This window comes from Anolis carolinensis, chromosome 2, assembly GCF_035594765.1.
Source record: "Anolis carolinensis isolate JA03-04 chromosome 2, rAnoCar3.1.pri, whole genome shotgun sequence".
Lineage (NCBI taxonomy): Eukaryota > Metazoa > Chordata > Lepidosauria > Squamata > Dactyloidae > Anolis > Anolis carolinensis.
In genome coordinates, this window is record NC_085842.1 from 173,378,754 (window position 1) to 173,406,435 (window position 27,682).

Consider the following 27,682-nt stretch of genomic DNA (forward strand, 5'->3'; position numbering starts at 1 on the left):
TTTGCTAATGACCTGTGGCTAGTCAGGTAACATGCAACACCTAACTTTTCTAGATAGATGTTAAAGAGAAAAAAAAAATCCACTCCTTTTGAACTCTGACAACCCTAGTACTCAATGGGTCTATGGGTGAAATGTCGACTTCAGGAAACTGTGTGGATTGGTTTAAAATGCCGGAGGCAGCATGAAAGGGGTTGCAAGAAGTCTACTTCTAGCCTTCTTTTTAAATATCAATAAATGGAGATGGACTGTGATCTCATTGTCACTGCAGGTTTCCAAGAGAGGCTATTCACTTCTTTGGGGGCAAATGGTGGCTACAAAAATAGTGGGGGACAATGCAGCCCCAGGGCCACATTTTGCTCACCCATAAGGGCTCAACCAAGGAACATTTCAGTTCATTCAAAGCAACAGACCAGGGTTTGCATAAAGCTACAACCTAAAACGTTATTTTCATACACCTGTGTCGGTTTCACAATTCATATTTTAGACATAGGTTAAAAAATGTAGGGGCCCCTGGTGGCACAGTGTGTTAAAGCACTGAGCTGCTGAACTTGCGGACCAAAAGGTCCCAGGTTCAAATCCCGGGAGCGGAATGAGCGCCTGCTGTTAGCCCCAGCGCCTGCCAACCTAGCAGTTCGAAAACATGCAAATGTGAGTAGATCAATAGGTAACGGCGCTCCATGCAGTCATGCTGGCCACATGACCTTGGAGGTATCTATGGACAACGCCAGCTCTTCAGCTTAGAAATGGAGATGAGCACCAACCCCCAGAGTCAGTCACAACTGAACTTAACGTCAGGGGAAACCTTTACCTTACCTTAAAAATGTAATGGGTCTTAAGATTCATTCAGGTGCCAGTATTCTTTAAAAATTCACCATCCTCTCACTAGACATGCATGCACACTGGAGAATTAATGCAGCTTGACACCTCTTTACTTGCCATGGCTCAATGTCAAAGAATCCTGGGAGTTGTAGTTTTATAAAAACTTTAGCCTTCTCTGCCAAAATGTGCTGGTGCCTCGCCAAACTGCAACTCCCAGGTTCCCACATCACTGGACAATGGCAGTCAAAGTGATGTCAAACTGCAGTAATTCTACAGTTCAGACACACTCATAAAGGGGAAACTAAGTCTACCTAGGAAGCTTATAGCAGATGTTATACCTCAACCATAGACTTTCTGATTTATAGCTAAATCATCTAACTACCTTCTAAAGGGTTTTGCTCAGGAGGGTTATCAATGTGGCTGCTCCCAACAGTACCATTCAATGGATACTGAGAAAGCAGCAGTGCTGTCCTTGAACTTGCTGCCTCGACTGGGTGGATTTTGAAAATATAGTCAATGGGATAGTCACAGGAATGGTAGTGGTGGGAGCTGGCTGAAGAGTGGTTGGTTACTGAAACATTATATAGTAGTTGAGACATTAATATTCATATCTCCATTCAGACTTCTCCCTTGCTGGGGGGCATTCACAGGAAATTTGTTTGGAGATTCCCTGGGGAAGGGGCAGGTTTCAATCCTGGCACATCAAATGAAGATTGAAGATCAGGGGAGCTGAAAAGGTTGTTTGCTTCCATTTCATCCTCTCCATAAGCTGTAACAGCAGACAGGAATTTCTAATACAGAACCAGTATTCCTGTGGAAGGTGTCAGCCAACCCTCCTCACATGAAGGAGGAGAGAGCTGTTGAAGCTGAAGGAAAGCTGAAGGAAAAAGCTGTGGCGACTTATTGCCACTTGGGTTTTTGTGTGTGTGTGTGTGTCAGGAGCAACTTGAGAAACTGCAAGTCACTTCTGGTGTGAGAGAATTGGCCGTCTGCAAGGATGTTGCCCAGGGAACGCCCGGATGTTTTGATGTTTTTACCATCCTTGTGGGAGGCTTCTCTCATGTCCCCGCATAGAGCTGGAGCTGATAGAGGGAGCTCATCCATGCTCTCACCAGGTTAGATTCGAACCTGGCAATCTTCAGGTCAGCAACCCAACCTTCAAGTCACAAGGCTTTAATCCACTGCACCACCGGGGGTTCCTCCCCTTGGTGACGGGGAAAGAGCAGATCCAAGCCATGTTGACTAGGCCACTCTTATCATTGTCCTCGTCTTTGTTTCTGGGCTAAGAAGTCTTGCTACACTTGCATGCTTTGGTACATAAATTAGTAAGAAACATAGTAGCAAGTAGACACAGAGTAGAAAGTGCAAAGGGTAGGGTATGAACAAGCATTTGTGCCTCTGAGGATACATGTTTTGAACAAGAAGAATTGAAAATTATTTTACATGGGGAACAGAAAAAATGGGATTCCAAATAAACAATTGCAGAGGGAAAAGATGGAGATTTCTATATACTAAAAGCAGGGTTTCTTAAACTTTTTTTGTGACCCCTGTCTGCCTAACAATTTTTTACACAACCCCAGGTATATGGGTATATAAAATAGCTATAAAATCAAACATTTACTGTTAATAAATTAGTGTTTGCAAGACTCGCTAAACAGACAAATTTCCCTTTTTATAAAGTGCAGCTGAAGAATCTTCTGAAGAGGCCATTGTAAACCCTGCATGCTGTTGCTAACAGATTTGTGTAAATAAGTGGCATTTAGAAATCTTTTACTGTTGTCAATTTTTTGTGACCCAAACATTGGGCTAAGAGGACCCCAACTGGGGTCGGAACTCAGTCTAAGAATTAGTGCACTAGAGCAACCTTTTCCAAACTCCAGTCCTCCCTGTGTTTTGAACGTCATCTCCCTTGGCCAATGATTAGAGATACTGGGAGGTGAAGTCCAAAACATCTTGACGCCCAGAGTTTGGAAAACACGGCACTAGTGTATTTGATTAAGTGGAACCTTCTGCACATTTTTGAGGTACAATAGCGATGGAAAAAATATTTGTTTAAAATTAAATGGACAAGAAATAGGTTTTTTCAGTGTGAAAAGGAACCCCTGACTAATGCGAATCATCAGTTTGGAACAGCTGGCTAGGGCTTATGGGAGTTGGAGGCCCAAACTCCTGGAAACCGCAGGTTATGCAGTCCTGTTCTAGAGGACTCAGATTGTTTTTGTTTACTGATGTAAGACTTACCTGATTATGTGCATAGTGTTAGATTTAATTGAAAAGTTTGCTGAAACATATAGAGCTGCTCTTCTTTTTTATACTATAGGAATCACTCCCTATTCTTTTCATGTAAATGCTGCCTCTAGTGGAAAGATTTCAGTTAAAGCAGCATGGTAAATATTCATGTATTCCAATAACTGACCTAGAAATCTAGGGTTGGCATTTCTATGGGTCAATGTAAGTGCTTGTAACTTAACACTTATCAAAAAAGGAACCACCTCCCTCTCTGAGTAGAGCAGCAAAAAGCGAAAGCATTAAAGAAGTACTAACCTCCTTGATTCTCTCCATCGCAGTGCTGCTTCAAATCTCTTTGAATGTAGGGTGGGTAAATGGAGGCACTGACAACTCCTTGGTGCTTCCTCTCAAAGGAGCACCGAGAGAATAGAGAGGGTTGATGCTTCTTTTAGGTTCTCCCATGACAGATTATGCACTCACCTTTCACCACTCTACTCACAGAAAGGGATGATTCCTAGTTTGATAAGAGTTATTACTGTATCTTAACCTTTTTTTTTTTTTAAAGAATAACCATCTTGTTCTCTGAGTTTTTGAATGGATCGGTAGGAAAATTAAGTGGTGGTGGCCAGGAGCAGCTGATCCTCTAAGGCAGCCCTAGTACTTTTCTGTTTCGAAGGAATGGCCCTCAACTTATCCATGGAACATATGACAATCCATACCTTTGACCCCCAAACCAGCCCTCAACATACATGAGATTTATATGCAAGTAAAGTGTTCCCTCACTATTTTGCGGTTCGCTTTTTAAGGATTCGCTGATTTTCACGGTTTTTCAATAAACTCTAAAAAACTATTTTAAATCATAAAAAATTACAATTTACAGCCTAAGGAAGGGAGGAAGGAGAAGCCAAAGGGAGAGAAAAGGAGCCCAAGCGACAATGGGAGGAGAAGGAGGTGATTTATCAACACACGATTGGTTGATAAAGACTTAAAATAGTGTATCACTACTAAAATAATGTATAAATATTAAAATAAATATAGTGTCCCTACTTTGAGGATTTTCACTTATTGCGGATGGTCCTGGAACGTAATCCCTGCAATAAGTGAGGGAACACTGTCTATACAGCAAAGTCCAGGAATACATCCATTTAATTAATGTAGTTACACCTATAAAATATTCTTGTATATAGGAGTGTCAATTTGACATCCTGTACTGTAGCTTTATGCTCTTGTCTTCTGAACTCAGTTTCTGTACATGAACAGTGTAATATAGGTTCTGTTACAACCTCATTCATTTTTCCAGTTTAACCGTGCCATTTAAAAAAAATAAAAAGAGAATTACTATCAAAATTTACACATTTAAAAATAAACTGTAATCCTTTAAAAATGTAGCAGCTTCACTTGTCATCCTGATGCTATTGTTAAAAAGCAGGAAAATTACCTCCTAAAAGACAGAGCATTTAAGAATTTTCTTCAATATATCTGCAAGACACAGTTATATCTTTGGATACTGTGCAACTTTTAAAAAAATTAACAAGGAAGTTCCTCTATCTGGGTGGTTTTATGCTGACTACAACAACAATGGTCCCTTGACTAGGCATGGACAATTTCACAACCTTGATTTTGCAGAACTTCTCCAAATGCCAACAACATTGTCTTCCCATCCTGCTGTCACATTGGTTTCAAGATTGCATTTTCTTCCCACTTTTCCTACTTCGTGAATTTATTTGTGCAATTTATGTTCAATATTATGTTCAACGATGTGGCTTTTAGCAATCTGCTTTCAAAAGTATGTGCATTTTTTTTGCACATCTCCCCCTCAAAAATGCCAATAAGCACATTTTCTAGCAACTAGTCTTGGGAGGGAGACAATGTTACCTTTATAAGGCTTATCAAGTCTAACAAGGCTTTACACCATAGCATTAAAAACAGCATTAGCTGAAATCTAGAAAGAACTTCTCAAGACAAATTTAGCTATTTTGTGCAAATAATCTTCCCACCTTGGTTGATATTTGAAAAGATTATACCATTTATCCATCCAGGAAAGGAAAGGTCTAAGTAAATGCATTCTTAGCTTTATGCAGTGGCCTATAAAATAAGCAGAGACTGCAAAACGGGAAACTGCACTGTTTGTTGCTTGAAAATTACCACAAAACCACTTCCACATTTTAGCCAAATAAACATACTACATAATCTGTAATTTTACTACTCAACCATGATAAGAAAATCTATGGAATAAGGCAAGATGGTAAGACTTTTCCATGCCACTATTTTGTAGGATCCTATTAAAGGAGGACCATCTATAACCTGAGGGTACCCAGGTGTTTTGGTCTTCAACTCCCAAAAAACCTAACAGCTGGTATACTGGCTGGGATTTCTGGGAGTTGTAGGCCAAAACACCTGGGAACCCACAGGTTGAAAACCATTGACCTATAAAATCAAATATAGCAGGGGACTGAAGGATCAATCAATCTCATGTTATCTGAGAAAGAAAGACAGAGATCAAAGTACAGGGAGAACACAGAGAAAGCAAAACTGTGTAGTTAGACTGATGCTACGAGGATGATAATAACTGGGACACAATACAGGCCGACCATCGATGTGGTGTAAATGGTATGTAAAAAGAATGGCCCAAACAATCCATGTGAGCTATGTGAGCAGAACTTAGTACACAAGAATAGACTGATTACCCAGACTGATGCCAAACTGATAATAGTTGTGACAGAAGATTAGATACTCATCTATGAATGGGATGCCAAGAATGGACTAAGCCTTCTGCTGCAATTTGAATGGGATGCAGAGATCTTCCAATGGCATGGGCTAGAAATTAATTGTTTCCCCTGTAGTTCGATGTATGTTTATTATTTTAGCACCATATTTGAAAACAGCATACTCGCTATCTTATTTCAGAAACCAGCCTTGAACAATTGGTTAAGGACACAGATCTCCACCAAATATCATATGTGATAAGCAGTCAAAGCAACAAATGTTCTTTTGGCCATTCTGATTGATTCTTAGATGCCTGAAGTCCCAACCTGTCACCTCCAGCCATTTCCCAGCCTGCATTTTTTACCCTTCCCTACCTACCCTTTGGTTGCCGTCGCTGGTGGTAAATATGGAGAGCTCCACCCTTATCCACCCGGGTTACCACTTGGAAGTCACTGCTGTTGAATCGATTGACTCGGATAACACTGGTTTTCTGCTGGGTATTGGCATTATCTGAATTGGTAGCATACAGGTAGTTCTCAAAGACGGTCAGACCATAGAGATGCTCTATCTAGAAGGCAGAAATATTATTTTTTACAGATTAGGCTGTGCAGAGGAAAATGTAACCATTTCTTGCTTTGCTATGTGCAATTTGGCTTGGGTTGCTTTCTTGCATCATCCAAAAAGATCTGCTCTTCAGAATGTTTGTTTCTGTTGATGACATGTTATTTCTATTATGCTTTGTCAGCAGGAGAAAGGTATTCAGGAGTGCAGAAAGAGCAGACTTTTTGGGCTTAAAATCTCTTAACAACTCTTGTGATGCTCCGAATAACTTATGAGTTTGCTTCTATGGAATAAATATTTTTACATTACATACTGACATTGTTGCAATGTCCTGCATTTAAGAAGCTTATAGAAGCCTGAATACTACAGCTCTTGTGATCAAAGATTTGAACCCGAGATGGACCATAAACAAGCCCAGCTCTTCATCAACTACATATATCACAATGACTTTCCGTAAATGTAGCAGCATAAGAATGGTAACAGGAAAAAAAACAGAGGAGACATAGACAGCTTTACTTCTTATAGACACCTACCAATCTAATTGTGTCAGATAATCTATCTCCCTCTAGGTCCAGTCTACTGATCAGATTATCATCTCTGCCATTGTATTTGCATACCCTTTAGATAAAGTGAAATCAAAGCTTTCTATTTATCCTACCCCTCATTACTCCAGCCGTCTCTCTGACACTTGTCTATGCACTTTATCAAAAGCTTTTGGAATTATGTATTTTCTTATGCTCGACCCATTTTATCCATTGTGGTGATGTTTGTATTACTGCCTCAACTTGCTTGGTCATTCTATGTTTTAGTATATGTGATGTTTTAACTGATCATTTTACTTGATTGCTGTACTATTGTTTTTACTTAATGATATGTGTTTTAATTTGTTATACTCTGTTTCTGTGTTGGGCTCGGCCCCATGTTAGCCGCCCCGAGTTCCTCTGGGGAGATGGTGGTGGGATAGAAAAATAAAGTATTATTATTATTATTATTATTATTATTATTATTATTATTATTATTATTATTATTTCTGTGATACTAACATTTTCAAAAATGTGGAGAAGAGAATGCCAATTCAATTGCTCCAACGGACCCTTTGATTTCTTTACACATTCACACACAGCACTCACCAGAATGCCCTGGATGATGGTGTGCCGGTTCTTCCCTTCATAATCCACCACTTCAATGTAGTCAAGGTAGGCATCAGCCCAATATACCAGTCGGTTTACCAAATCTAAGGTGATACCATGGGGGAAGACAATCTTGGTGTCAACTAACTTTGTGCGATTCTGTCCATCCATGTCACAACGTTCCACTTTTGGTATTTGCCCATAGTCAGTGAAGAAAACTTTCCTACAAAAGAAAGCAGGAAGAGATGAGGAGCTCGCCAAATACAAGCAGAAAGTGCTTGTTTCTCATGAAAGGGGAAAAATAGTTCAATATAATGACAGCAAAACATACTTAATAAATGAAAACCCACAAACCTGAATAAATATAATGTATCAATGCTCTAGACAGACATATATTACCATATATATGCGCACACAAACTATATACATTCATAATAAAATTTTGAAAATGTTTATGAAATTTGTTGTATGTAGTGAATTTAGGCTTCATCCTAAATCATCTTCCCAGTTAGCTTTAGCCTCCCTCTTTCTATCTCCATGAATTCTCAGCTTTTATCTTCCTGTTTACTGAAGCTATACACTGTCATCCAGTCATCTGGACAGTCATCTAGCACTACCTTGAGTGCTTTTCCTTATTTTTACACAACCAAAATAGTTCTTGGTGCTATGTACTGGACTATGAAGTGTCAGAACCCTGCTACTAGAGCCTGGATGTGGCTCTGAGTTTCAGGGTCACTGACATTGATAAGACACCTGCGTCCCAGGACTCGGAGGAGAAACGGCTGATGGACTTGGCGGGGAATTTGCGCGGGGTTTTACTGAGCGGGAAGAGACTGTTCAAATGAGGGGGAGGGTATATAAAGGAGGGTTGGCCGGAGCCTCCCATTCTTGGCTTTTCTGATGTTCATGTTTCCTACAGTAAAAGTTTCTGGTGATATCACAGAGAGTCTTGTGTGTTCATTCAGGAGCGGCTGTGGTGAGCTGACACTAAGCCAAGAATACGGACACCATCCCGCTGTAGCGGTGAGGTGTAACATGCAAGTGGAGGATGAAGAGCTCTTGGGCGCCGGAGGGGGAAGGTCGGAAAGGGCCACTCCCGAGACGGACGCTGAGTTCCACCAGCTGGCGGCCCTGGCGTCCTCCACCGCTTATGCCCAGCCAAATGGGGTAACCCAGAGGCGTGGAGTGGTGCGGGGAGACAGCACCGGAGGAGAGGAAGGTTCACCTTCCCCAGGCCCGCAAAAGATGGTGTTTCTGGAGGAGAGGATGTCGGCGATGGAGACCACCCTGGCAGTGATGTCGAGGGCGATGGAGCGCCTGGCGGTTTTGGCGGAGCCGGAGCGAGGAAGGGAACTCCGGGCTAGCTCAATGTGGGACGTGAGCATGGGAAGCAGCCAGGGCTTTGCAGACCTCCCAGCACCGAAGGGAAGGGAAATGCGAAAGGAGCCCGGTGCCCGGCCCAAGATCCAAACGAGCCTGACGCGGGTGGAGGAGAGTGACGACGAAGGGGAAAAGCCTCCGAGAATCCCGGCTACGCTCCCAACTGAGACCCTGGTGCCCCTGGCGAATGCCGGGCGTGGCACAGGACAAAGGGAAGCAGCAGCGGGGCCCACTGGCCCGCAAGGGGGCTTGCGACGGGCGGAGGATTGGGGATTGCCACCACAGGGACCCCTACCGAGACGAGAGGAACTAAGGATCGAGTTTGGGGGAGAGTCCTCTGAACTGGATTTTTTCCTGACCACGGTGAGGGGCTATATGGAGGACAATGCCCACACTTTCAGAACGGAATCCAGCCGGGTACGGGCCATTGGTGCAGTGTTGAAGAGGGGAGCGGCCAGCTGGTACGTTCAACTACACGCGCGGCGCGACCCATGTCTGGGGTCACTCCGACGCTTTATGGGGGCCCTGGAGACCCGGTTCCGAGATCCACTGGAGCAGATCCGGGCGAGGGAGGAGTTGAAGACCGTCTCCCAGGGGCAGAGGTCGGTATCTGAGTATGCGGAGGAGTTCCAATGCCTCGCTGAAAAGGTGCCGGAATGGTCTGCAGTGACAAAGATAGAACTCTTCAAAGAGGGGCTCAGGCGGGAGATCCTCTCCTGGGCGGTGCATCGTGATGAGCCTGACACACTGCGCGGATGGATTCAGCTGGCGGGGCGCGTCGAGACATCGCTGGCCCAGGCGAGGAGGCACCGAGGAGGGCTACAGCAGCGGCCGCAGATGAAAGAGGGGAGCCGGAAGGAGGGATCAACCCCAGCCGGGAGGAGAACGGAGCCGCCAGGGAACGTGAGCACCAGCAGGAGGGGCTGCTTCGTGTGCGGCCGTTTGGGCCACAGGGCTGCCGAGTGCTGGCAGAGAAAAGGGGAAGGCGGAGGCCCGCCCAAACCAAGAGCCGTGGCAGGGAAACGCGCCGAGGAAGAACCACCGATGAGGCACCACTCGGGGGGGTTGGTAAGTCAGGACAAAGCCATGATAGTGGTCCCCATTCAGCTGGAAAGTGGCAGCAAACAAGCAACCTGCAAAGCATTTGTGGATTGTGGATGTTCCAGGAACATCATCTCCCCTGAATTAGCCGAGGGATTGGGATGCGAAAGAACGAACCTAGAATCCCCAATAGCTTTTTCGCAGTTGGACGGATCCACAGCATCGGGATCATTAGCTAAGTACAGTGCCGAAGATGTAAAGTGTAAGATAGGGAGTTGGGAAGGAAAGGTGTCATTTGTGATATCACAAATAGCCAGCTATAATGTTATACTAGGCATGCCATGGCTGGGGCAGGCCAACCCGCAAATCAACTGGGAGGATAAGAGCATGATCTTCAGGATGAAGTTGGAAGAAGGGAGCCAGGAAGTGGAGAGAGAGCAGGGGAAAAGGGGGGAGGAAGACTCTATCAGGATAGCAGAACTGGCAGATAAATTACCCCCAGAGTATCGGGATTTTGTGGACGTATTTGATGAGAAGGAAGCAGACAGTTTCCCACCGAAGCGGAGAGTTGAAGTGAAGATAGAGCTAGTCCCAGGAGCAGAGCTTCCTAAGGCAAAAATATACCCAATGTCGGCTAGGGAAAAGGAGGAACTGAGAAAATACATTGATAAAAACCTAGCGAGGGGTTTCATAGAGCCTTCAAATTCCCCTCTAGGGGCGCCTGTGTTGTTCAGGCGCAAAAAGGACCAAACGCTGAGGCTCTGCATTGACTACAGGGGCCTGAATGCAATCAGTTCTGGAAATAAATACCCCCTACCTTTAGTGAAGGACTTGATCGCCCAGTTATCGGAGGGACAGATATTCACTAAATTGGACTTAATTGAAGCATACCATAAATTGCAGATTAAACCAGAGGACAGGTGGAAGACGGCCTTCTCCTGTGCATTCGGATTATTCAATTATCGTGTGCTCCCTTTCGGTTTGTGCGGCGGAGGCGCCGCGTTCATGCAATTAATCAACGAAGTGTTGCATCCATTGTTGTACAAGGGAGTCTTTGTTTTTTTAGATGACATATTGTTAGTATCTCGGACTAAGGAGCAACACGTAGAACTAGTCAGGGAAGTCCTGCAAAAGTTGAGAGAAGCAAAACTGTATGCGAAGCTTGCCAAGTGCGAGTTCAATAAAGACCAGATAGACTTTCTGGGGTATAGGATTTCCTCCCAGGGAGTGGCGATGGACCCTGCGAAGGTAGAAGACGTGAGGGGGTGGGAAGCCCCCAAAACACGGAAGCAGCTGCAATCCTTCCTAGGGTTCGCAAACTTCTATAGAACATTTATCAAGGACTTTGCGCGCCTCACTTTGCCATTAACGGATTTGTTAAAGACTAAAGGTAGGGGAGAAACAGCCAAAGTGAAGGCCCCAGGGGCCAAACTGACCTGGACAATAGAATGCCAGGAAGCTTTCGAAGCCCTTAAAAAGCGTTTTACGGAGGAGCCTGTCCTACAGCACCCTGATATGTCTAAAGCCTTTGTATTACATTGCGATGCGTCAGACCGGGCATATGGGGCAGTTCTGCTACAGAAAGACGAGGGGGGGAACCTGAAGCCATGTGGCTATCTGTCAAAAAAGTTTAGTGATACAGAAAAAAACTGGCCGATTTGGGAGAGAGAAGCCTTAGCGATTCTAAAAGCACTAGAGTGCTGGAGACACTTCCTGGAAGGAAGTGGAACACCGTTTGAGGTGTGGACTGACCATAGAAATTTACAGTATCTAAGATCCCCTCGTAAACTATCAGCGAAGCAAATTAGATGGGCCCAATATTTCAGCCGTTTTGATTTCAGACTCAGATTCTTCCAGGGGAAACATAATATACTCGCTGACGCTCTCTCTCGGATGCCTCAGCACGGGGGAGGAATTCAGGAATCTGAAGGGAGTATTTTTCTTGATAAGCAATGGGGCCTGGCAGTACTAACTCGAGCACAAGCGGCCAAAGAAAACAAACGTACTGCCATTTCCACGGGGGGAGGAGAAATATGGGAGGAAGAGTTGAAGCGAGCGTATGGAATGGACAAATGGTTACAAACAAACAAAGAAAAAGGAGAATTGTGTGGGGATTTGGTGTTTGTAAATAAGAAATTGTATATTCCTGAATGTTTAAGACGAGAAATGTTAAGGAAGTACCATGATAACAAGGGTGCGGGTCATCTAGGCCCCACCAGGACTATCAAACTGTTGGCCAAACAATGCTGGTGGCCCGGAATGAGGAAAGACGCCAGGGGATACGTCACGCAGTGTGAATTATGCGCAGAGGGGAAAACACCACCGGGGAAGCCCCAGGGGCTATTGCAGAAGGTGGTAGAGCCCATGAGGCCATGGGAATGCGTAGCCATGGATTTTGTAGGCGAACTACCCCCCAGCAGAGGCCACAGATACATTTGGACAATATTGGACTTATTCTCAAAACAGGCACACTTTGTGGCTCTGCCAAAACTTCCTTCAGCTGAAAAACTTGCTGATTTGTATGTGAAGCACGTATATCGCCTACATGGGTGTCCCGACAAGATAATTAGTGACCGGGGAGTCCAATTTACTGCAAAATTTTGGGGAAAATTCTTACAGCTGTTAGGAGCAGAAAGGAACCTGAGCTCGGCCTTTCATCCCGCGACCAACGGGGGGGTCGAACGTACCCAACAGACACTGTGCCAATTCTTAAGGATGTACACCAATTATAGACAGGATGATTGGGCGGACCTTCTTCCGTTTGCTGAGATGGCTTTTAACGGGGCCGTACATTCGGCCACAGGTCGTGCCCCATTCGAAATAGTATACGGACAGGAGGTGGCACCTTTCCCCAGGCTACCCGAGTGGAAGGAAGGGGAGGGCCAGACCGACGAGGAATGGCCGGCCAAAATCAAGCAAGGGTGGCGAACCGTGGTAGAGGCATTGCGGGAAACACAAAAGAAGTACAAGCTCTTTGCGGATCGTAGGCGCCGAGAGGGGGACAAATTGGGCGAAGGAGATCTGGTTTGGCTGAGCACAAAAAACCTGAAATTGGGGTTCCCATCCAAGAAATTGGCTCCACGCTATATAGGGCCATTCAGGGTAGCAAAAAGAATAAACGAAGTGACCTATGAGCTGAGGCTACCAAAGGACCTAGGAAAGGTACACCCGGTATTCCATTGCAGCCTGTTAAAAAAGTATAAAGGAACTCTGGACAGCGGAGAACAATAGTTGTGTTTAATCTTTTCCTTCCAGGACGAAGGGGAGGAGGACGCCATGTCAGAACCCTGCTACTAGAGCCTGGATGTGGCTCTGAGTTTCAGGGTCACTGACATTGATAAGACACCTGCGTCCCAGGACTCGGAGGAGAAACGGCTGATGGACTTGGCGGGGAATTTGCGCGGGGTTTTACTGAGCGGGAAGAGACTGTTCAAATGAGGGGGAGGGTATATAAAGGAGGGTTGGCCGGAGCCTCCCATTCTTGGCTTTTCTGATGTTCATGTTTCCTACAGTAAAAGTTTCTGGTGATATCACAGAGAGTCTTGTGTGTTCATTCAGGAGCGGCTGTGGTGAGCTGACAATGAAGCATGATAGTCTTTCACCTTTTTCCTTAGCAGGAAATGGGTTTGGTGTAAACAGATCAGAAGTGCAAGTAGGGAGTGGAATAATGATACTGGTGTCATAATGCTACTCTCTCAAGCAGAGGTAAAAGTAGACAATACTGTGCTGCCTGTGATTAAGGGCCCGGGCTGTGGCGCAGGCGGGAGAGCAAGCCAGCTGCAATTAACTGTAATGAATCACTCTGACCAGGAGGTCATGAGTTCGAGGCCGCTTGGACCCTATGTTTGTTTGTCTTTGTTCTATGTTAAAAGGCATTGAATGTTTGCCTATATGTGTAATGTGATCCGCCCTGAGTCCCCTTCAGGGTGAGAAGGGCGGAATATAAATGCTGTAAATAAATAAATAAATAAATAAAATGTGGATATTACTCAAGTGGACCAAAAAGCAACTGTGCAAATGGACTTGGCCATCTCCTCTCTAGACCATGAGTGTCAAACTCCTTTTCAAGGAAGGCCACATCAGCCTTATGGTTGCCTTCAAAGGGCTGTTGAACCCATGGACCAAGAATCTGTGGATGCAGAGGGCCTACTATATTTTTTCATGGTTGGCGGTGCTCTTTAGTTTTTATCCAGTTTGGGCTCCCATGATGTTATGGAACAAGAACTCCTATCACTTTTGACTATCCACAATGTGGACTGGGAATAATGGGAATTTCAGCTCAACAGCACTTGTGGCTCTGAGGTTGGGAAAAGGTTAAAGGATATTTCAAAGTCAAAGATAATTTACAAGCCTTTATCTAGATTCAAATCCCGTTATCCTGACTAAACTGAACAAACTTCAGCTTTCCAGATATTACTGCATCACAACTCCCATCAGTTCTAGTCATGATGTCTTATGACAGTGGCTCCCAACCTGTAGGTCCCCAGGTGTTTTGACTTACCACTCCCAGAAATCCCAGCCAGTTTACCAGCTGTTAGGGAGTTTCTGGGAGTTGAAGGCCAAAACATTTGGGGACCCACAGGTTGAGAACCACTGTCTTATGATGAGTACAGGAGTTGTAGTCCAGCATCTGGAGGACCACATAAAATGACATAGTGGGCGAGATTCAACCCACATGTCTTGAGTCTAGAGTTTAACACATGTGCTCTAGACTCTTAGGAACAACTTGTTCACTATAGTGCAATGCATGTTTTTGCTGTACACATTCCTATGGGTTGTTGCAAAGCTGCTGCTTGGATTATTGTCCCCAAAAGAGGAACACAAACACTTCCTCTTTTTCAATTATGAGTGTCATTCAAAGCTGTCCTTTGCTCAATTGTCATGTCACAATCAGAGGATACCCATGACAAGGGGCAGTAGGCAAAAAGTTATGTTAGTTCCAAACTCTGGGACGTTCCTCCAAAAGAAGGGGTTTCTGAAGGGCCATCTCTCCTTCAAGTGAAGGATACGTCATATTTTTGTCCTGCATGTCAGCTTCCAAATTATTCCTCTCCTGCATGTGCTGACAAATGGTTCAGTGGGATAAAACAGGTAGACAGGTGCCCTTGAAAAAGTAAAGATAATTCTTACACTAAATAGATGTACACGTGATGCAAGGAAGCCACTGACTTTATTGATCTGCTCTGCTTAATTAGAATGTAAGGTTCCAGAATGTGGTCACCAGGGACAGCTGCAGTATCATGTTCCGATTAGTACTAAGGAAACCGTGCTCTATTTCATCAAAAAGGCTCTTCATTCATATTGTTTTTAAAAAGCCCTCCTTTGATCACACACTGGCCTGTTTTTTCAGCAGGTAACATTTGATTTACAATATCCAGATGTATCCTAGATGCCAAAGAATCATTTTTCTCAGTTTGGGCATATAGTAACGCACACACATACATTAAGCAGACAGTCGTGTGCATTTCCTATGCACTCTCTCACCTCTAAGATCAACTGGACTGCTTGGAATTAAGTCTCATTGAACTGACTTTTCTCAGAAATAGGCAGGGTCAGGCTTTAGAAGCCATTCAGCTTCAAAGCATTTTTTATTTTTGGAGGGCCAAAATATTAACAGGAGGTGAAGTCTATCAAGCATATGTTCACTAGCCAAGAGCCCTTGGGTCACAATCATTCTGCTAAATGGTATCTTCAAATAACTGATCCTTTTTGTTTCCATTACCAGAGAGTCTGTCTCGTTTCTAGCATGTGTTTTCAGTGAAGTCTATGGGGATCAGTTCAGCTTTGTGAACTATCTGGAACACTATCTTGCCTCACATCTAATAGAATGACAAAGAGGTAAGAGCTAAAATTTAAAGTCCAATTTATTATGCTTATTACGTAAACCTTAAAAGAAATCTGAATTGTTTTTCTATGTATAGTCACTGTTAGTAATCATTTTTATGACTTTAAAAGTTGTGCAGCCCAGTCCCATGCCTATTTTCCAGTGCTCACGGGACTGCAGATTTGTATTGGGGCATGGTGGTAGATATAGCTGAAAACCGTACTTATCTTCAAAGAACTGAACTCTGATCCCTTGCTTCTGGATATTTCAGGCTTATACTTAGTGACTCTAAGCCATTCCCAGTGAAATCAATGGAACATACATCTGAGCATCATATACAGGATTATATCACTAGCCCACAAGTACTGGCTGGGAGTTTTTGTAATAGATCAGGTGCAGAGAGTACTGCATTTTCCTTCCATCACTTCAATCTTCTGCTCATTCAGCTTTCTGCTCTGCTATCTGGTCATTGTATGTTAGTGTTGGAAACAAAATGCCTCAATTCAATTGCAAATCCCAAGCAGAGGAAACCCATTAAATCATCTGTTAGATTGTAAAACAAATTTACATAATTTTAAAGATTCAGTGGCTTCAGGCCAAGATTAATACAGCTCACTACTAAGAATAATTGGCACCCCCAAGGCAATGAAGTACTGTATTTGGCCTAAAAATTCACCTGAGAGAAGGAGCTAGAGTGTATAGGGGGAATCTTCCTCCACTCTGCTGATAACCATTTGAGGGAATCCTGTATACACTCTGTTACAATAGGATATGTATTAGCATTTTGTTTTGTTAATAGAGAGTAGTGTGTCTGTCTGTCTCTGTGTGTTTTTATTATGACACCTGTCAGAAAGCCAAGGCATACACTAGATGGCAGTCTATGATATGGTATATTCATATAAAGAGCCATTTCCAAATACTATTATTTTTCATCCATAATAGAGAAAGAACACATCATCCCAAAGGCAATTGCATCTAAAGGGCTGTTAAACTGATACAAAATGCTGTGAAGCCATGTGTTTGATCTTGGGTTAGTGCTGAAAGCCAGCTGATTCGGGAGTCGGGAAAGGATCTCAGTAGTTTTAACTAGGCATTGAGAATGGTTAGACTCCATTGGAAACCATCAGACACAGGAATGGCTGGTTAAATGATGATATATAATTAGATTATTTTTATAGGACAATGAGTTTTAAATTGCTCTGTCATTGTGAACTTTAGCTTCTAGATCAGTGGTTCTCAACCTGGGGTTCTCAGATGTTTTTGGCCTACAACTCCCAGAAATCCCAGCCAGTTTACCAGCTGTTAAGGTTTCTGGGAGTTGAAGACCAAAAACATCTGGGGGCCCCAGGTTGAGAACCACTTTCTAGATTGTTTTTACAGGACAAATAGTTTTAAAACTGTTGCTTATTAATACCATGGTATTTTAAATTGCACTAAATGATAATTGGCTATTGTTATTGTTGCTTATCATGTATGCTCATAATTATTACATGTTGTAAGCTGTGCTGAGTCCCTTCAGGGGGAGGGGGTGGGGTATAAATTATTATTATTATTATTATTATTATTATTATTATTATTATTATTATTGACAAAAAGACATAGTATGACACAGCAAATGAGATATATATGCTGGATTATTATTATTATTATTATTATTAGAAACACAACAAGATGAGTCCACAGGAGACACTCTGCTGGCTGCTGTATTGGATCACACATCGGACACTTCCCAAGTGTCTAGGAATGTGTGATGTATCAGCGAATAATGCATGCAGATCCCAGTAAGGTGGCCTTCTGCAGCTGGAAGGTCGTAATTCTGTCAGCACCGATTGTGTTTAAGTGCAGGCCAAGGTCTTTAGGCACTGCACCCAGTGTGCCGATCACCACTGGGACCACTGTGACTGGCTTGTGCCAGAGTCTTTGCAATTCAATCTTTAAATCCTCATATCGTGTCAGATTTTCCTGTTGTTGTTGTTGTTGTTGTTAGCTATCCAAGGCTATGGCTATTTGGATTATTGGACCCCAAGTTTGGCATTATGAAGGACCAATAAGGTATGTCAATGAAACAAGTGTCCCATGTTTCCTTATCAATTGATACACAGCGACACATGACCTTTTTCCTCACTGTACAGAGGATAAGGCTGAAATATTGAGTTGAAAATTTACTGTATGAAAATCAGGCCCAGAATGAATCAGTGAAATTTACTTCTGAATAAATGAATTTTGATAAGTGACTTACAACACTTCTGCAAAACACCTAAGGAAACATGCGAGTGCATATCAAGAAAGTCCTGACAGTCCTCTGGTTTTCTATAAATCATTCCCAATGAGGGGTGGTTTAGGTCAGACAAATAACAGGATGTGTTTCAACCACCGCCTTACTTTTTCTGTCTGCCAGTTTTACATAAAACGTCTGCTCAAACCACTCCCACACTAAGCGGTTTTAGGGCGAGTGGTGTGGGTAAAACAGCACACACAATATTGATCTGGAACTCTGTTGAAGGAAGAAAAGTAGCATCGGGGAACAGGCTGAGTTTCAGGAGGAAAACAGCCATCAGGGAAATCATTAAGCTCTCCAGACCAGCTTCTCTCTCCCAAATCAGTCCCCTCTCATGCTGCTTTGAACTGAAGAAGAACACATCTTATATAGCCAAGTTCTAATTGAGACATAATAAGAGTTAAATGCATGTCTCCCAGTCTAACAACTGATGCTCCACTCACTTGGTTGTTCAGAATTCTAGGGCTCTTGTGACTGCACTACTGCAATTAGTATTCAGAATTAATTAATGCCAGCATTGTGTTAAATACACTGTGGCCCCATTTTTGCCCAATGGGCTTGCAACAACCTACATTAGGCAGTGAGACAAGACACAGACCAGGAATTTGTGAAGGTCGAGCTGTGTCATTGCAAAATAACAAAAAGCCATTTAGCACCTTCAGGATGAATAGCATGCACTTTCATGGGCCATAGTCCACTATTTCAGATATGAGGAGTCCACAGACCATGGGCAACAGTCCACTTTCTCACATGCAAGCAGCTTAAGATCCATGCAGGTTTCCCCCACCTTTTAATGCCTTGTTTCCTGACACCTCGCATATTAAACACTTGCAAATCCATGAATTTGTGGAAATGTCTACTATTTTGTCAGTTCTTCTTGCCTACGAGGCTTACTTAGGGCTAACTTGCACGTGAATGCATAATCACCGGGGCTTGTGGAAAAAGTGAAGCCCTCCTCAAATCACTTTTGAACACATGCAGAAACTCTTTTGTGTTTATCATGCATTATAAGTTACCTATAGCATGTAATGTTTTTCAGCAGCCAAAATGCATTTCAAGGTAAAACAACCTGGGTTCCAATTTTTAACTGCTTCCACTTTCTGGCAGCGCTCTGGTCCTAAACCCAGCAAATAAGTGTGCGCTTTCTCTACATGCAGTTCACATGGACACATGTGTCACAAGGAGGCAGATGCAGGAGACAGTAGTCAATTGATATGCACGTAAGGAGAAGGAGGTGAGTTCAGGACATGCTGTGTAAGGAACTGAGCCTTAAGGGGAAACCTGAAGGATGTGGAGTGATAAAGAAAAAAAGGAGAAATGTGACCTGGCTACAGAAGGTATCTTCACAAAACTCACAGGCACATGAATGGAAGAAGGAGGAAAGGTATTTAAAACAAGCTACAGTAGAGTCTCACTTATCTAACATAAATGGGCTGGCAGAACGTTAGATAAGGGAAAATGTTGGATAATAAGGAGGAATTAAAAAAAGCCCATTAAATGTCAAATTACATTATGATTTTACAAATTAAGCACCAAAACATCATGTTTTATAACAAATCAACAGAAAAAGCAGTTCAATACATGATAATGTTATATAGTAATTACTGTATTTACGAATTTAGCACCAAAACATCACAATGTAATGAAAAATTGACTACAAAAACGTTGATTTACTAAAAGGCAGACTGCGTTGGATAATACAGAACGTTGGATGAGTGAAGGTTGGATAAGTAAGACTCTACTGTACTGTATTGTTATTTCAGCATATACGAAATAATAAGCTATGTGGCTAAAAGAAGGACTGTATTCATCTATGCACTGCTGTAAGACGCTGATATACAGAAGGAGCTACAAACTCTGTCTATGATCACAAGGCAGAATTGGACTTTCAATGAAGATTATTAGTGAAGAGCAGAAGCCCCCGATGGCACAGCGGGCTAAATCCTGAGCTGCTGAACTTGCTAACCAAAAGGTTGGCAGTTCGTATCCAGGGAGTGGGGTGAGCTCCGACTGTTAGCCCCAGCTTCTGCCAACCTAGCAGTTCAACAACATGCAAATGTGGGTAGATCAATAGGTATCGCTCCGGCAGGAAGGTAACGGCGCTCCATGCAATCATGCTGGCCACATGACCCTGGAGGTGTCTACGGACAACGCTGGCTCTTCAGCTTAGAAATGAAGATGAGCATCAACCTCCAGTGTCGGACATGACTAGACTTAATGTCAGGGGAAAACCTTTACTATTAGTGAAGAAAAATTTCCTACTTTTAACAAACATATCATTGAGTTAGAGATGCAACAAAATCATCCTCATACCCAGACATCAATGGACACAAGAATCAATAAGTTATATTTATATACACCACCTCAACTATCACAGCAGCAGCTGTGAACTCAGATGGTTCACCACTGTATTTTTCCTCTTATATCTTTAAAAAAAATCAGCACAACTCAACGGAGAGGGCTGGAAATGTCCACCTTAAGACACAATAAGGCTATCTGTATAGGAGAGAGGTCAAACATGCTGTTTCTTTTTCAGTAAGTGATCAGCTACAGACCAAAATATTATAGTTAAGCCTTACTTTTATTACTCAGTGTCCTCATTCATATTTTCACAGCAGGGTACACCATCCTACTCATGCACATATATTTCCCATTCTGCAGTTTCTCCCTTTTTAACAGCTGTATGAATCCCTTCTACCCCTGGACATTGTCAGCCTGATCTTCCCTTCACCACCGCCATGAGACCAAGCTTCCTTACTTCCAGGTCGGCAAACAAATGTCCAGTGTCAGCTGACAATGTCCAACCCTTGGGTCACTTGCCACATGCAGGTAAACATTTAGATGAGACTCAATATATCTAAGATTGCAGACTTTACGTTCTTTGTGCCCAAGACTACCCATTTACCAATGAAGCCAGCTCTCTGCATCCACAGATTCAATCAACCACAAGTTAGAAAAATTTGGTGGGGAAATCCAAAAAGCAAGCCTTGATTTTGCCATGTGCTGATGTGTAGGGATTACCCTGCATTAGCCTCCTGCCATTTCAGAGATCTCCAGGCTATCTTCAGCTTTGGGTTGTTCACCATTTTACTATGCCACTGTATATAATGAGTCTTTAGCATTCAGACTTTTGTACTTAAGGAGGGTCCTGGGAACAAGCCCCAACAAATATTCAGGGCCTATCATACTATTGAGTACAATAATTCTTTTTTTTTTTAAATCGTGTCAGAAGCGACTTAAGAACATACTGCAAGTCACTTCTGGTGTGAGAGAATTGGCTGTCTACAGAGATGTTGCCCAGGGAACGCCCGGATGTGTTACCATCCTGCTGGGAAGCTACTCTCATGTCCCTGCACGCAAGAGCTGACAGACAGGAGCTCACCCCGTCTCACGGATTCGAACCGGCAACCTTCAGGTCAGCAATCCAACCTTCAGGTCAGCAGTTCAGCCGGCACCGCAACAATAATTCTTTTGAAAAATAGTTTCTCTAGAAACTCTGACACAATCATGGTGCAAATGCAGAGAAGAAGGATCCGATACATCCCTAAATCAGGAAGTTCTCAATTCAGAGATTCTATCTGAACATACCAGATCCCCTAATTCTTCTCCTGAATGTGCCACTGAAATTTCAGTGATGGTAAAAACCTTGACATTTGCCTAAAAATAAGGTGCACAGGAGTTGTTTGTTTGGTTTAAAATGATTTGCACTTCCACAGAGATTATTGTGCTTAAGATGAGATTCATCTTAACACAATAGGCAATGTGCACGAGGACCGCACACATTGTTGTTCAGATGCAATTCATCTTAAAAACAACATGTGCAGTCCCCACGCACATTCCTTTTTCAAAAAAATGTGTTTTGTTTTGCTGCTGTCACACAGCCAAAATCTGGCAGCTCTGCAACACATTTGTGGATGGTGACATAAATAAGTGGTGGGACCACATGTGTTGCTTAGCTCTGCTTTAACCTCACCCCATAGACATGACAAGGAGATCCTCAAGATCAATCCCAGAATCCATCAACTCCCTCACCTAACAGTCCTTGCTTGAAAAACCGGAAGAATTGCCACAGCTCCCAGATCACAAAATTGGCATTCACTCTCCAGTAACTGTCACTTTCTTAATTAGGTAATTCATCTAAGCTTCTGAAGTGGGTGCTGATTCAGAAGGGATGGAAAGAAAAAGAAGCACCTGTCATTTCATATGGACTGTTGCTCAGCTGCTTAGATATTCTATCGACAGCCACTTGCCTCATTATTCAGAGGGGACAGTGATAATTTAGGAGAGATGGTCAAGCATGAAAAGTGCATTACTTATTGCCCAAGGCTGCTTCCTGGAAATTATCACATCTTCGAAACACTGAGGAAATCCCAATTTGCATCTATTAAATTGTAATTCACATTCTGTGCAGTGCAGCTTCACAATTTGAAATCACTAAATAATGTTTTTGCCAGGCAAGACTTTGGTAAAGCTAACTAATACTATCACCTCGCTGAAATATAAGTCTCTGATAACTCTTTTATATTGGATTTGAATACAACAATTCTAATATACACTTTCTAAATTTTGTATCTTAAATCCATAAGTAAGGTGGGTTTTTTTCAGTCTCAGCTTGTTGTGTTTGTGATGAGGAAACTTTCTACAAGTGTCAAAGTGAGTTCCAGTTTCATCATGAGCCACCACCACCATCAATTTCTATCCCGCCTTTCTCCCAAATGAGACTCAAAGCAGCTGAGGAACACTTGGGAGGACTACAAGTGGATGATACCAATGTGTGGACCTTTCTGTAAAAGTGAGCATGTGGGGCATGGTGATTCCAAAGTAAATCCAAAGTAGATGGGAGAAATAAGATAAACGAGGAGAGCCTAGTTGACCACAGATCACACCCAGCTTCACTGCATCCAGGAAAGATGCCTATCCCGGCAGATGCTTGGGTCCTAAGCTTTGGCATGAGGCAAAAAAGCTCCAACTAACATATAGTCCCAGCAAAAAAGAAATAATACATCTGATCAGGATCGTGAGATTATGAGCGTCCCCTGCCCCTCGCAATGCAAAAAGAACAGTCCCAAACTAGATATTACAAAGTCTTACAGGACTCTGGTAAACTGCCAGAGGCAGACTAGAAAGATCATCCACGACTCAACTCCTCACCAGAAAAAAAAATTATTCCCTAAAAAGGTTAAAAAAAACTTTGGAAAGGAAAAATGTTACACCTGGCCTGCACAACATGCGGCTTGGGGGCCAGGTGTGGCCCTCATAAGGACGTAATATGCCTTAGAGAGAGAAGTCACATACAGTGCTACAGCAGAGTAGTCACTGGAATCTGCCTCGAAGTGTCTTTCCTCTATGTGTTTCCTTTCTCTATGCACCAATATTGTCAAACTAACCTTTGGCAAAGTGGGTGCCACTAACCAGGATATTGGAAGTGTTGGTCTCAGTTGGAACACAGTCTGGGGAGGTTGTTGGAGTAGTGAGGAGCAGGGATGAAAATTTAAGGACATCGGACCTTTATTCAGGGAGATTGGAATCTCGGGTGCCAGGTTATGTTAAAATTTAACATTAGATTGGTTGTATTAGAGTAGTGGTTCTCAACCTGTGGGTCCGCAGGTGTTTTGACCTACAACTCCCAGAAATCCCAGCTAGTTTACCAGCTGTTATGATTTCTGGGAGTTGAAGGCCAAAACATCTGGGGACTCACAGGTTGAGGACCAGTGTATTAGAGGGAGAAGGAGATGGCTTCAATTTTTGCCCCTGATACTTTTTCTTTCTCTTTGCCTCTGCTGTTTCCTTCTCATCCAGCAACAAAACCACCATCTCTACACTGTTCACTTGTGAGGGAGAAACTTGCCTATGCCATTTTTTTCTTCCTGCAGGTTGCCTCTATCACCTCCTCTTCCTCCTCTGGTGGGAAAAACCACCATTGCCTGCTGGTCATTTTCCTCCCTCGTGAGGGAGATGCATAGCTTCACCATGAAGTTGTGGTGGGGTCTTCATAGCGCAGCTTCACAAATGAAGAAAATGAATGGTGCAGAGTTGACAGTTTTTCCTTTTGTAGGAGGAGAAGAAGAAGACAGAGGCAGCCTAGAGGCAAAGAGAACGGAAGAGCAGTGGAGGCAAGACTGAGGCACTTTTTCTCTCTCTCAGAAAATGATTGCAACTCGCCACCACACTTAGGGGAGGCAGGAAAATTGAGGCTAATCAAATTGCTGCTTGCTGTGAGGATGCTAAAAACCTGGCGTGAGATGCTAAAAACCTAACATCCCAAAGATGTTTAGCCTATTTAATTTTGGCACCTTAATACTGCCAGGTTGTGCAGGCCTATGTTACATGAAATGTCATTTATACAATGTTTCCCTCAGAATGTACCATAGGTTCATTCACCAAAGAAAATTGTGTTACGGGTACTACAACACCCAGAACGTTTCAACCTCATGCTTGCTTAAGAAGTCTAGGAGTTATAATTTGAAGGAAAAAAAAAACTAAGTGAAAGGGCATGATTGTAGACACATTCCTGCCATGAAGATGACTTTCGTGTTGTTGAAGGCTTTCATGGCCGGGATCACAGGGTTGTTGTATGTTTTCCGGGCTGTATGGCCATGTTCTAGAAGTATTCTCTCCTGACGTTTCGACCACATCTATGGTAGGCATCCTCAGAGGTTGTGAGGTATGGAAAAACTAAGCAAGGAAGTTTAGTTAGTTTTAGTTAGTTTACTTAGTTTTCCCATACCTCACAACCTCTGAGGATGCCTGCCATAGATGTGGGCGAAACGTCAGGAGAGAATACTTCTAGAACATGGCCATACAACCCTTTTAAGCTTTAGCAAAAGTGTATTAAAAATGTAAAAAAGTTAAGATAAAATTGCAGTAACCTCCAACACAGTGACGCATTTGGACAAACTCACTGTCTTCAGATTGCACGTCTACTAGCTACAACTGGGAATAGTGAGGTTTGCAATTCAATCAATCTGAAAGGTGCCTGGTTAGGAGAAGATGGCTTAAATCCACCTAGTTATCGTCTTTAAAATGGCAGGAAATTTACCGTAGATGAAAAAGAGAGATCTTGATGGACCAGGTATGTTGTATGTTTGGTCCTGCACATAATATACATAATATACAATACAACATCTCTGTCTGCAGGGAGTACATTCTCAGACTCCGTGTGGCTATGTAAAACCATGGATTGTCGTGAGTTCTCTTATTTTTAACTGGCTTGGGTACCCAGTGATGCCCGGGTTATTTGAAAAGGGCCTTGTTTGTTTTGGATGTTAGGTATTCTCAGTTTGCTTATATGTTACACTATTTCTTAGGAAAAAAAACTCAGTCTTTCCTGTTTATAATGAAGGCTCCCATTAGAAAATGCATAAGAATATGGATGAATTACAATTCCCAAAAATCTTGGGTCAATCCTCCCAAAACTCCCCTAGTATTCACAGTTGGTCATGTTGGGTCTGTGTGCCAAATTTGATCTAGATCTGTCATCAGATGGGTTCAGTGTTCTCCGAATACAGGTGAACTATAACTCCTGGATGTCAGGGTCAATCACCGCCAGTATGCAAATTTGGCCATGTTGAGTCTGTATGCCAAGTTTATTCCAGGTCCAACATTGGTGTGGTTCAGAATGGTCTTAGATTGCAGATGAACTATACATCCCAGTCCCTACAATGCCTATAATTCATGGTGAATTCTCCCCAACCCCCTCCAGTCTGTTCTGTAGTGATATCTCTCGCTCACCTCGTTGGGGCCCACGAAAAAGATTTTCACTCTCAGTATCTCTCCTTTCCATGGCTAGGCTAAAGAGCCTCGGTTTCGCGTAACTCGCCAAGCCGAATTGAGTGGGGAAGAGGGAAAAGAAAGTAGCTAAGTGAACGTGTGAGGGAGGGAGGAAGGGCAGGCTGTAAAAGCAACAGCAGTGGCAGAAAGAGGAGCCTGGAAGAGGTGGCCAGGCTCCTGCTTCTAACGTCGCTTTTGCCTTTGTAGCCTGATCTTTGTCCCTCTCTTACTCATTGGCTGGGTCTTAGTGAGGAGGAGGGAGAGGGGAAAAGAAAGCAGGTGAGTGAGAAAGGAAGGGAGGGCAGGCTGCAAAGGCGACAGCATGGCAGGCTCCTGCTTCTAGCTGTTGCCTTTGCAGCCTGCCTCCCTCCCTCTCTAACTCATCGGCCGGGTCTTAGTGAGGAGGAGGGAGAGGGGAAAAGAGGGCAGGTGAATGAGTGAGTTAGAGAGGGAGAGAGAGCAGACGGAAAGGCGACAGTGGCAGCAAAAAGAGGAGCCTGGGCGAGGTAGCCAGGCTCTTATTTCTACCAGCAACCAGTGGGATAATGCGGAGTGTCGGATGAGTGGAAGTTGGATAAGCGGGGCTCTACTGTATGAGGTCCCCACAAACTGACATTATATTTTTATTTATATAGATACAGTAGAGTCTCACTTATCCAACACTCGCTTATCCAACGTTCTGGATTATCCAACGCATTTTTGTAGTCAATGTTTTCAATACATAGTGATATTTTGGTGCTAAATTCGTAAATACAGTAATTACTACATAGCATTACTGAATATTGAACTACTTTTTCTGTCAAATTTGTTGTACAACATGATGTTTTGGTGCTTAATTTGTAAAATCATAACATAATTTGATGTTTAATAGGCTTCTCCTTAATCTCTCCTTATTATCCAACATATTCGCTTATCCAACATTCTGCCGGCCCGTTTATGTTGGATAAATGAGACTCTACTGTAGATGAGACAAATGACAGAGATACCAAGAAAAGGGGGTAGCCTGTACAAGTGACTCTAAGTGATTAACTGAATAAGTGAAACCATGGATAAATGAAAAACCGTATATTAGTTCTACACATAAGGGGAGCATATTGTATCTTCAAAATTCCAGTCTCTGCTATTCTGATAAGTTCTGTATTTAAATTAGAACTAGATATTCAAGAAGCATCGATTGCAGCATTATCTCGTTCTTCCTCCGACCATACTACTCTCTATCCATAAGTCACACACATATGGATCCTCACCCCATAGTTGGGTCCAGCGCAATGCCTTTGGGATTGTAGAGCTCCAGGTCGAGCAGCGTGACACAGGTGACCCCATTCTTGTTGCAGACAAATATCCGATCATCAATGTCATCCACAAAGTAGAAGTTGCCAGTAAGCCAGTCAATAGCCATTTGCTCCACATCTAACAGAGGAACACAAAAAAAGACATAGTAGAGTGTTAGTTCTTCAAGAAGATCACTTGAGGAATTAAACTCTTGAAAAGACTACATGAATTGATGGAGTCAATAAATAAACAATAGAACTGTTGTATGAAAAGAGAGAGAGTATGTTAGAATACAGGAGAGTTTGCGCTTTTATGACAATAGTAGGCACGGCAAAAACACTTTTGAAAAGGCTTAATTCTTTATTTGATTCTGGCACCACTATTTGGAAAAACACAGTCCAGAGCACCCAACCACTAAAATTATCTATATATAATAAGCACATATCTCAGAAAAGGGGCTGAATTACAGAAATGTATCAATAGAACTGTGAAGAACTTTGCTCAGAGTACTATTCATACTGCACATCCAAGAGTTCCAGACTATCCAGTATTATAAGAGACATAGCTTACGAATAAACCAGCCATTTTAAACTGCCTGAAAAAGAAGACTGGGAGAAAAACAACTCTTCCATATCTGTGTATCAGGAAGGATGATAATGCAGTGTTCATGCC

The 27,682-nt window shown here is 43.0% G+C and overlaps 2 protein-coding genes across 5 annotated transcripts in view; one reads left to right on the plus strand and one right to left on the minus strand.

Annotated features, from left to right (window-relative positions):
• Positions 1–27,682, minus strand: part of lrp1 (LDL receptor related protein 1) — a 384,066-nt gene that overhangs the window by 131,050 nt on the left and 225,334 nt on the right. For all 4 annotated transcript variants that reach the window (XM_062971112.1, XM_062971111.1, XM_062971114.1 and 1 more), the window contains 3 exons: positions 26,986–27,148; positions 7,446–7,668; positions 6,133–6,322 (listed from right to left, as the gene is read on the minus strand). In XM_062971112.1, the coding sequence (XP_062827182.1) occupies positions 6,133–6,322; positions 7,446–7,668; positions 26,986–27,148 (576 nt within the window). The remainder of the gene's footprint in view (positions 1–6,132; positions 6,323–7,445; positions 7,669–26,985; positions 27,149–27,682) is intronic.
• On the plus strand, positions 8,124–13,433 carry LOC134296366 (uncharacterized). The gene is made up of 2 exons (XM_062971115.1): positions 8,124–9,893; positions 13,122–13,433. The coding sequence occupies exons 1-2, from the start codon at positions 8,346–8,348 to the stop codon at positions 13,161–13,163; spliced, it is 1,590 nt and encodes a 529-aa protein (XP_062827185.1). The 5' UTR covers positions 8,124–8,345; the 3' UTR covers positions 13,164–13,433.